The 11,787-nt window shown below is 45.3% G+C and overlaps 1 protein-coding gene across 1 annotated transcript in view; it reads right to left on the bottom strand.

Moving 5' to 3' along the window:
- Positions 1–1,638: 1,638 nt before the first annotated feature.
- The window catches only part of TPCN2 (two pore segment channel 2), a 33,654-nt gene continuing 23,505 nt past the window's right edge, over positions 1,639–11,787 (bottom strand). The window contains exons 20-25 of the mRNA XM_075837030.1: positions 10,731–10,804; positions 7,433–7,523; positions 7,269–7,351; positions 5,848–5,929; positions 4,593–4,678; positions 1,639–1,853 (exon numbers count right to left, since the gene is read on the bottom strand). Coding sequence (XP_075693145.1) covers positions 1,775–1,853; positions 4,593–4,678; positions 5,848–5,929; positions 7,269–7,351; positions 7,433–7,523; positions 10,731–10,804 — 495 coding nt within the window. The 3' untranslated portion in view covers positions 1,639–1,774. The remainder of the gene's footprint in view (positions 1,854–4,592; positions 4,679–5,847; positions 5,930–7,268; positions 7,352–7,432; positions 7,524–10,730; positions 10,805–11,787) is intronic.

The raw sequence follows: 11,787 nt of genomic DNA, 5'->3' as shown, positions 1-11,787 counted from the left end.
TATACCCCTGGATAATCCCTTTATTTCCAAAAACTGCATTTGAAAGGCCCTAAAACGATACTAAAATGTAAAATCAAAATAATATGACTTTTCACCAATAACACAATGTGAAAGCAAAGCCGATCTAAAACACATAATAATCGTTAGGCGATAACTGAGCCCTGTGAACCTGGCCAAAAAAACACCACATCAGATATAAAATGTAAAAAAAAAAAAAATAATGATAAAGAACTAAAATTAATTTAAACTCCTGGCATATATAACTACTGTACGGTGTATATCCAAAATCTCAAATCTTAAAAGGGAACCCCAAAACCACTGTCAAGTCGAGGGTATTCACGTATGGGTTTTAAAAATTCCTTAAAGGGCTAATCCAGTGAAATGTATATTCTAACCGGTCAGAAGGGTTTAGGTGCTGGCCCATGCTCATAAACCCACGCTGATATTCTTGTAAGCCTATGAAGATTCACTTAATTGGACTTTCCCTTTAAAATGACACTTTGGGCTCAAAGGGCAGCAACGGACCAAAAATAACTACTGACCAATTCTCCCATGAATGTGTGGATTAAAAAAGTAACACTCCGGGGTAAACGGATATACTGTGTCATGCCTAGTACAGGGCCAGAGGGGGCGGAGCATGACAAGGCCTCCAATAACACCCAACGAGAATCCTTGTGTCATGCTCCGCCCCTCCAGCACTGCACTAGAAATAACACAATGTGTAGGTTTAGCCTGGAGTTGACCAAAGTGCGTGTTATTTTAAGAGAAAGTGGAGAAAAAAAGCTGCGAGATGCCTCCAATGCCGCTTATCTTTAACAGAAACAATAGTATTAGATAGAGAAAATCCACCCTACAGGATCCTTTATTACCGCTACACGCGGCCAGGCCCTATAGACCTTACCTGGTTAGCAGATCCCATAGAAACTGGTAGGATCTGCCAACAAAGATCTAATTTTTATGGACAGCTTAGGCCTAGAATAAGGTATTTGACTACAATCTTACAAAGATCGGTCATGCCTATCTAGGGATGCTTGTGCTTCACTACGAACCAAGTGCTCAGAAAATGGATCAAATAAAGTTAAATGTCTGCCTCACATTATGGATTTACGTTTAAATACGTAACGGAATTGATACCGAAGGACGCAAAAAACAATATAAAAGAACAATTAATTAGGACTCAATGTAAAATCAAAGTCTCATTTGCAATGGAGTAAAAATATCCCCTTAGAATAAGCACATGGGGGGGGGGGGGGGGGGGGGGGGGGGTGTGACAGTCAGAACCGGTTGGAATGTATAATGTAAGGGTATGTGCACACACACTAATTACGTCCGTAATTGACGGACGTATTTCGGCCGCAAGTCCCGGACCGAACACAGTGCAGGGAGCCGGGCTCCTAGCATCATACTTATGTACGATGCTAGGAGTCCCTGCCTCTCCGTGGAACTACTGTCCCGTACTGAAAACATGATTACAGTACGGGACAGTTGTCCTGCAGAGAGGCAGGGACTCCTAGCGTCGTACATAAGTATGATGCTAGGAGCCCGGCTCCCTGCACTGTGTTCGGTCCGGGACTTGCGGCCGAAATACGTCCGTCAACTACGGACGTAATTAGTGTGTGTGCACATACCCTTACGCTGGAGCGGGATCTGTATCCGCGGTCCTTATAGTCTCATATACGAGCAGCAGGTTTTGGTATGGCAGCTTAGAGTGATTTTTTTCCCCGATTGTCCAATTTAGATCCGCTTATTTAAAGTGACCTGTACAAAGTGAGTGTCATCTGGAGAGATGGAGGTGAGGGTGATGATGTAATCGGTCCAATAATTCCTCATCTGTTGGTTCCTCCAAATCCTCCCTATGGAGCGGAATAAAAGAAATAATTATTATTAGCGCAGATTCATAAAAGCAAAAGTTTTTGTTTAGTGAAACTCCAGGCGGAATAGAATATTTTATTAAATTGACCCAATTTTGTCCAATAATCGATTGGCTGTAGCGGCAGGCACGAAGCTCATCACCACCACCCACCCTCTTGTGGCTGCTCATATTGTGCAGCGTTGCAGAGCGTCAGGGGACTCACACACAGCGAATTTGGTGCAGAATTTTTCCGAAAAAATGTAAATGCGTTGCGTGCGGATTTTGGCGCAGATTCACATGGGATTCCACCCCTTCTACATTGAAAAGGGCGAAATCAGCAGTGAACATCCAGAACAGAATGAGCATGCCGTGGATATGAAAATCTGCAGCATGTTTCGATTTCCGTCCGGAAAATGTTCCGCAGAGTGTAAGGCTATGTTCACACGGAGTATTTTGCCGAGTTTTTTGACGCGGAAACCGCGTCGTAAAACTCGGCAAAAACGGCTTGAGAACGCCTCCCATTGATTTCAATGGGAGGCGTCGGCGTCTTTTTCCCGCGAGCAGTAAAACTGCCTCGCGGGAAAAAGAAGGGACATGCCCTATCTTCGGGCGCTTCCGCCTCCGACCTCCCATTGACTTCAATGGGAGGCAGGAGAAAGCGTATTTCGCGCTGTTTTATGCCCGCGGCGCTCAATGGCCGCGGGCGAAAAACGGCGCGAAAATCGGCGTGCAGGGAGAGGAAAATCTGCCTCAAAGTTCCAAACGGAATTTTGAGGCAGATATTCCTCCCCCAAAATACTCCGTGTGAACATAGCCTAAATGAGATTAGAACAAATCATCCACAAGGCTGGAGCTGTAATCCAATGCGGATTCTCCGTGCACATCACATGGAGAGTCTGCAGTATTTCCGTCCCGCGTGCAGGAGACCTCATGCTATTAGGCGGGGTTCCCACGTAGCGTAAACGCTGCAGAATTTCCGCAACGGAATTTTGTGCGGAAATTCCTCAGCATTTACAGTAGCGGCAAAGTGGATGAGATTTAGAAAATCCCACGCCCACCCTGCGGAAAAAAAAACCACAGCGTAAAAGTTAATAAATTGACCGGCGGTGCGCAATTTAATTCTGCTGCGTTTTAGTCGATTTTCCATTGTGGGTTTTCATTGAATTCAATTGGGCTGCAAAACCCACAACAGAAAGCCAAGTGTTTCGACTTTTGCGGCATATTCGGATGCGATTACGCCACAAAAAATAAATTTAAAAAAAAAAAAAATCGCAAATACGGAAAACAGAAAAAAAAAAAATCATACTTCACGAGAAAACCCTTCTTCCTGTAGTCCGGCCTCCTGTGATGACATTTCATCCCATGTGACCGCTGCAGCCAATCACAGGCTGCAGCGTCATTGTAGGAGGCTGGACTACGCGCAGAGAAACGGAGGTAAGCATGAGCGCTTTCGTCCGCAGTGGAAATTCCGTTTGAAAAACCGCACCACAATGTGGTGTGATTTTTAGGACGGGATGTACTGCAGGTTCCAGGTCGGACGCGCTACGTGATTTTTACACAGATTTTCTGCCACTGAAAGCAGAATCTCAAGAAATATGCTGGGAAATCGGTCACAAAAATCTGCACCATAGTTTTCCATTTGAATCACCATTGATGTCAATGGTGATGGATCCGGTGCCAATGGTTTCCGTTTGTCCGCGTTGTGTAAGGGTTCCATGGTTTTAACGGAATCAATACTGTATTCGACTGCGCTATTCATTCTGTCCAAACTACAGAGCCCTTACACAACGGTGACAAACGGAATCCATTGGCACCGGATCCGTCGCCATTGACATCAATGAGGATGCAAACGGAATCCTATGGTTTCCATTTGTTTCAGTCAGGGTTCCGTTCTGATGGAACGCCAGAACGGAGCCCTGACGCAGATGTGAACCAAGCCCTAGATCGGGAGATCATGAAATCTGCTCAGTTGGCACTTTTGAATTGTACTGAAGATCTGGCAATGGCGAAGTTTTCACAAATGCGTCTCCTTTTGAGGGTTTTACTGCTCGTTAAACTATTTATTGCAAGGAAAATAGACGGCAGAGTCTCCCCCTTATTTTCGGAACTGGAGAAACATTGTTCTTAAAATAAAAATGTTTGAGAAAATAAGAGCTAAAGAGTTGAACCAACTATGTAAATGGGGGGAGATTTGGGGTGTCCGGAATTGATGTGAAGGTTTTTGCTTTTATTTGTTTATTTTGCTGGGATCTGGAGGACGGGGTGGCTTGGGAATCTGTAGTGTATTGTGCGCAGTATTAGGCTATGTTCACACAGAGTTTCTTTGCAGGCGGAATTTCTGCCTCAAAATTCCGTTTGGAAGTTTGAGGCCAATTTTCCTCTCCCTGCACGCCGATTTTCGCAGCGTTTTTTGCCCGCGGCCATTGAGAGCCGCGGGCATAAAACGCCGCGAAATACGCTTTCTCTGCCTCCCATTGAAGTCAATGGGAGGTCAGAGGCGGAAACGCCCGAAGATAGGGCATGTCGCTTCTTTCTCCCGCGAGGCGGTTTTACCGCTCGCGGGAGAAAACCACAGATAAGGGACGTTCTACTGCATTACTAGGTAGATTTGCCTTTCAGGGTCTGGAAAAACTGGGCGACAACCGCCGTGTGATCTGGAATAGTGACCAACTTTCCTAAACTTAACAGAGGAGGACCACTATTTACAGCGGACACCTCCTATAAAACTCGTGTCATTTACCTGAACATGAGCTGAAACGTCATGTGATATTCTGGAGACAGCGCCGTGGAAGGCCGATAACTGCGATCCCATTTGTGAATAAAGTTCTAGAGTACACGAAAATAAAATAAATGAAAACCAAGTATCTGTGGAAGAAATACTTTTAAAGTGTAACCCAACTTTTTTTTTTTTTTGTAACTTTTGACATGTCATAGTGACATGACGGAAGTTTTTAAAATCGGTGGGGGTCCAAGCATTGAAACCCCTACCGATTGCTGAGCGCTGTACCACTTTGTTTCTGATCGGCTTTCCCCGGAGCGGTGTACGAGTGCAAAGGAAAGTCTATGAGCCCGTACACCGCTCACCCGGCTTTCTAAGAAAAGACGATCAGAAACGAAGTGGCACAACACTCACCCGAGAGCTCCTGCCGCTTCGTTTTAGTGATCGATGGGGGTCTCAGTGCCCGGACCCCCACCGATCAAAACTTCTGACATGTCACTACAACATGTCGAAAGTTTAGTTACACTTTAAGAAGAGAAATGGCTGATAATGTAACCATTTTCCTGCAATCAGATTGGCTTTATTCTGTATGTGATCTTCTGAACCACATGACGTCCCTATATATTGGAGAGTGATGGACATGAGAATCTTAGCCATACAATTGCTAATTTAAAATGCGGTACACCCTACAAGAACTGGGGAGCAGGGTTGAGAGCTGCCTAATACTGCAGCCACCCCTGTGGTATTCTCCGCGCCCCCTCCAGCCTCCTTGTGTGTTAATCATCGTGCAGAAGCATCTGCGCCCCCCAATGAGTGGCAGTGTGTACTGCAGGCATATAGCCCGGAAGCTATAGGGGCCCCTAGTGGGATAGGATTAATGGTCATTGCGGCTGACACACAGAACTGCCAGAGTTTCATGCCACTTTGGTATCAAAAAAAGGTTCACTGTAAACATTTGCTGCTGCACATTGCCTGCGCCACATTCTCTTTTTAGTCACCAGAACGTAGGAGATCTGCCGCTATTCACGTTTGCGTTGGAGGTTCCTCTTTTGCAAATACTGTCAGAATTGATGGGAAGAATAGTGCGGCATGCAGCGCGTTCTCATCAATGACGAACACCGAGATCAAACCCAAAGGACCGTATTGTAAGTCAGTGGGGTGCGTCGGGCGCCGATAACATCCGTTTTATGAATGGAAGCCACGAATCAAGTGTGAACAGAGCCTACGTGCATTCGTAATTCTTTCCGCGTACCCTCTGGTAGTCACATTGGCTCACCTCAAGAATCAGCGCTACAAACAGATTCACCCAAATGACAGATGAGACGAGCCACCAAGCCACGAAGTACAACTTTGACCATCTAGAAATAAATAAGAGACGGGTAAAATGTATTGTAAACGTGAATAGGTTAGAGGAGTATTTACCAGACAAGATGAGTGGCCCCACAGGGCAGACCGCAGAGTACAGGCTGTATATACAGATAGCACGGAGGTCACAGTATCACAGAGCTGCTGAAGATGCCAAGTGCTCAGTTCTTCCCCTTCCAGAGTGACCGGCCTATGGCTCGGTACAAGAGTCATCCCCCCTAAAATCCTGTGCATCCACAAAACTACAAAACCCTGTTGTGCTACCGCATTTAAAGGATGTATTTTAACGGATATGTTTTTGGAGTCCATGGGGAAAAATTTTGCAACACCGTGATCGTTCAATTTACACAGTAAATACTTGTATTAACCACAAAATAATTCTAAAGTATCTTTTCTTAGAATTTGGCATTTTGCCGTTCCTCTGTTATTCCTCCTGGAAATAAATGAATAAATTGACAAATGGGTATTACCATTCCCATTATCTATAGGGTGTCTACTACACAGTCGGACAATGTCTGATAAGTGCTTGACAGTGTCAGACTGTGTAGGAATACACCCGATTGATAGGGGGAATAACAGAGGAATTGCGCAACACAGAATTTTAAGCGCAGATGCTCCAGAACTGTTATTTCCTGGGGAATACAAGTAATAAGGGGGGGGGGGGGTAACTTATGATACAAAGTACCAGACCTGCCAGTAAAGAGGTTCTCGGGTCAGGTCCTAATCATGCGACGGAGATTATTATATCAGGTTAACATGTAGCAGAGGTAAGTAAATGGGGATTAGAGCACATACATTTCAGGCAAAATTGATTTTTCAATTTTATCTGGAATGATTCTTTAATTGACTCTTTTCTAAAGATGTTTCCCCATCGAGGAGTTGATCGCTGGGAATTCGGCGATCCACTGTGATCGATGGAGAAAGCGGTCAGCGCCTACAAACTTTCCTTGAAGCAAAAATGTAGCGTTACATGGCGCCTGTAAAAATCAATGGATGCCCATTTAATACGTGGTTGCGACGAATCCTGAAGTGGTAGAGCCACACACCACTCTGATTAAAAGATGGAGGCCCCTCATGGGGCAACCCCTATAATGACAAACAAGCCCTCAGTCTTGACAACAGTTCTTACGGGTGGTTTGTCCAGGATTGAAAAAACAAAAAGCAAAAAATAGCGCCACTCTCGTCTATAGGCTGTGCATGGTATTGCAGCTGAGCCAGTCATTTCAATAGTAATGAGATGCAATACCAGACATAACCCAAGCACAAAAGTGGCGCTGTTTTTTTAAAAAAAAAAACAAAAACAACAAACAGACAACCCGTTATATTACTCACGGACTGGCGTATCTAGAGTAGGCGTCCAGGAACACCTGCCAGTTATTCACCACCATCACGTCCCATAACGTTACCAGAGCCGCCTGAAAGAAAGAAAGGGAACATGTAAATCACATCGACCTACGTCCTAGCGAATCTACGACACGTGAGGACGCGGGACTCACCGCAAAGTCATCAAAGTTGTTGGGCCAATATTCCAGCTGCTCGAAGGTCCCGCACGATAACGTCTCATTACTGGATCTCTCATTGGATGAACTGAAATACAAGGGCAGACACAGGGAGATTTTTTACATTTTTTATTTTTTTTAACTGGTGTTGACAAAATATTGAATAAAAACAATTAAAAGCACGAATTGGCAAATAAATAAATTTTCAACTACAACGGCTAAACATCAGGTCAGATATAGACTGGACTAGATGTAGCAAATATGCCGATGGGGCTGTGCCATACCAAAAACTATTGGAAATGCCCACTTTTGGGGCAAATTGCCATAAACTCCGCCCCTTTTGTGGTTCGTTTGGGCAAATATGCTCCCTGATGAACAGGACAGGTGTAAGTTGCTCGTTTCTCAGCTATATTGGTGTCTGGGTAAGCTGGGCGACAATAGGTCTCATGTGGAGGTAACTGCCACTTGTATAGTCGGGTGCTATATGTGGGGGGGGGGGGGGGTGCAGGGGCACCAGGGACTTCTCATAAATACTCTAAAACCACTGGCTGCCCTATAAAGAGGATGTCTCATTGTCTGGGTCGCTGTAATCCTCCCTGATCGCTAGAGTGAAGTGGTAGCGGAACAAGGAAATCATTGTGGAGGCCGCATAGTCAACCCATTATATAGGTCACAGTGTCATGTGATGGACACACAGATGCTGGGATCGTTACAGGGTCATGTAATGGACACCAGTGCTGGGATCGTTAGAAAACACAGCTCTGATACAGCTACTGTAAGGAACCGTGCACCTGTGTTTCCCTCACATGACCATGTAACGATCCGTGCACCTGTCTGTCCCTCACATGACCATGTAACGATCCCAGCACCTGTGCGTCCCTCACATGACCATGTAACGATCCCAGCACCTGTGCGTCCCTCACATGACCATGTAACGATCCCAGCACCTGTGCGTCCCTCACATGACCATGTAACGATCCCAGCACCTGTGCGTCCCTCACATGACCATGTAACGATCCCAGCACCTGTGCGTCCCTCACATGACCATGTAACGATCCCAGCACCTGTGCGTCCCTCACATGACCATGTAACGATCCCAGCACCTGTGCGTCCCTCACATGACCATGTAACGATCCCAGCACCTGTGTGTCCCTCACATGACAATGTAACGCTCCCAGCACCTGTGCGTCCCTCACATGACCATGTAACGATCCCAGCACCTGTGTGTCCCTCACATGACCATGTAACGATCCCAGAACCTGTGCGTCCCTCACATGACCATGTAACGATCCCAGCACCTGTGTGTCCCTCACATGACCCTGGACAGAATTTTATCCACTGGAAGTAAACAATTAATGTTCATACTGAATGACATGATATTGAATACCCGAGGACGGCATCCGTATGACAAAGGGGTAAAAGTGTTTTATTAACACATCCCAATAACAAAGCGCTACGTTTCGACTCCGCAGGAATCTTTATCAAGCACGCGGAGTCGAAACCTTTACCCCTTTGCCATACGGATGCCGTCCTCACGTTTTTTGCATCAATTGATTGTCCAGAAGGGATCTCTGGACTTGGAATTAGCATCCTGTCATAATCGAGTGGAGATATTCTGACCAACTAAGTGCTGTGGATAACCAGTTTACCGTGATCTTGAATACCGTGAGGACTTAATACAGAAAGTATATTGGAAAATTGTCTAACTTATTTATACAAAAAAATAAAATTTATTTGCTGAAACCAGACCACCCCTTTAAGAACAATGTGAGGACATAATACGGCAACTTCTGATGGTTATAGGGGAACAAGGGAGGGGGCAGGGATCAGATCAGAGCGATCACTTTACAGACACGTCCTTCCATGCAGCATCAGGTAGGAGCTCCTTCATTTCTATATTAGGAGCTCCAAAGCCTCATCTGCAGAAAAACGGACACCGGAAGTCACAACGATCTACAACAGATATTATGCCCGCCCAATGGACCTCATTCGCTTACAATAGGGTCCGTCGGGTACCGATGCGGTTTCCGTAACTCTTCCCATCAAACTTGACGAGCTGTCGACAGAGGCTCCGACAGCAGCGTGAACATCGCTAAAAAGGCTTCAAAGGTTTACATTGCCTTTAAGGCCGAGATGTGATCGATAACAGGTGGATCCTGTGTGTCAGAGACATGCAGGACCCGCTGTCACCGAAGCCGTCAGTCAGGCCGAACTAACGGATTTGGGTTTCAGCGCAGGACGCAGCTGCTCTGTATACAGGATACGCAGAAGCTGTATCTCAAAAAGTAAAACATTTTTATAATAAAAAGAAAAATTAAAAAGTTGCACTAAGCACTTAAATACACTGTTATAGTTTAAAGAGGCTCTGTCACCAGATTTTGCAGCCCCTATCTGCTATTGCAGCAGATAGGCGCTGCAATGTAGATTACAGTAACGTTTTTATTTTTAAAAAACGAGCATTTTTGGCCATTTTCGTATTTATGCAAATGAGGCTTGCAAAAGTCCAACTGGGCGTGTTGAAAAGTAAAAGTACAACTGGGCGTGTATTATGTGCGTACATCGGGGCGTGTTTACTACTTTTACTAGCTGGGCGTTCTGACGAGAAGTATCATCCACTTCTCTTCAGAACGCCCAGCTTCTGGCAGTGCAGATCTGTGACGTCACTCACAGGTCCTGCATCGTGTCGGCACCAGAGGCTACAGTTGATTCTGCAGCAGCATCAGCGTTTGCAGGTAAGTAGCTACATCGATTACCTGCAAACGCCGATGCTGCTGCAGAATCATCTGTAGCCTCTGGTGCCGGTGTGTCCTCGCTCGTCCGACACGATGCAGGACCTGTGAGTGACAACACAGCGTGATCTCTGGAGAACACGGCTGTGTCTGCACTGCCAGAAGCTGGGCGTTGTGAAGAGAAGTGGATGATACTTCTCATCAGAACGCCCAGCTAGTAAAAGTAGTAAACACGCCCCGATGTACGCACATAATACACGCCCACTTGGACTTTTACTTTAAACACGCCCAGTTGTACTTTTGCAAGCCTCATTTGCATAAATACAAAAATGGTCATAACTTGGCCAAAAATGCTCGTTTTTTAAAAATAAAAACGTTACTGTAATCTACATTGCAGCGCCGATCTGCTGCAATAGCAGATAGGGGCTGCAAAATCTGGTGACAGAGCCTCTTTAAAAAAATAAAATAAAAAAGTTTACAGCGTATCTGCCCCATAATCCTTTAGGTAATGATACACATCTGTAGATCCTAATAATCGGATATATAATACATGCATTCTCACCTACCTCACATTCCTGGGATTCGGTATGACACCTTTAAAAAGATCGATACCAATGATAGCAAATACATAGTACACCACCTAAAAATGGAGGACAACAGACATCACTACACCAATGAATTATAATGTCCAACAAGGGCTAAAGGGGTTATCTAGGATTTTAAAATCAATGGATGAATCCTCATTATAGACCATCAATATTAGATCGGTGGTGATCCGATTCTCGGCACCCCCGCCGATCAGCCGTTTGAAGGCGCCGCGGCGCTTGTGCTGCAGCCTCTTTATTGTTTACATCGATTTAATTTTTGTTCGTATTTGCAGAACCGGTTACTGTCTTAGCGGCTGTGCGAGGTATTTCAGCACTGTCCCGTTCACTTGAATAGGACAACGCAGTAATATCTGCTAAAAAATGCAGAACACAATGCAGCCACCACTAGAGGGAGCTTTCTGTATACTGATTAGTTATGGAGTTCATTGGGAGCAGTATACAGTACTCAATAAATCAGTATACAGTAAGCTCCCCCTAGTGGTGGCTGCAGGTTGAAAGAAATGTATTATTTAAAGAGGCTCTGTCACCAGATTTTGCAGCCCCTATCTGCTATTGCAGCAGATAGGCGCTGCAATGTAGATTACAGTAACGTTTTTATTTTTAAAAAACGAGCATTTTTGGCCAAGTTATGACCATTTTTGTATTTATGCAAATGAGGCTTGCAAAAGTACAACTGGGCGTGTTGAAAAGTAAAAGTCCAAGTGGGCGTGTATTAGGTGCGTACATCGGGGCGTTTTTACTTCTTTTACTAGCTGGGCGTTGTGAATAGAAGTATCATCCACTTCTCTTCAGAACGCCCAGCTTCTGCCAGATCACGCTGTGACGTCACTCACAGGTCCTGCATCGTGTCAGACGAGCGAGGACACATCGGCACCAGAGGCTACAGTTGATTCTGCAGCAGCATCGGCGTTTGCAGGTAAGTAGCTACATCGACTTACCTGCAAACGCCGATGCTGCTGCAGAATCAACTGAAGCCTCTGGTGCCGATGTGTCCTCGCTCGTCTGACACGATGCA

Source organism: Rhinoderma darwinii, chromosome 9, assembly GCF_050947455.1.
Source record: "Rhinoderma darwinii isolate aRhiDar2 chromosome 9, aRhiDar2.hap1, whole genome shotgun sequence".
Lineage (NCBI taxonomy): Eukaryota > Metazoa > Chordata > Amphibia > Anura > Rhinodermatidae > Rhinoderma > Rhinoderma darwinii.
Note: the sequence above shows the minus strand (reverse complement) of the source record. Positions and strands in the feature narration are given on the sequence as shown.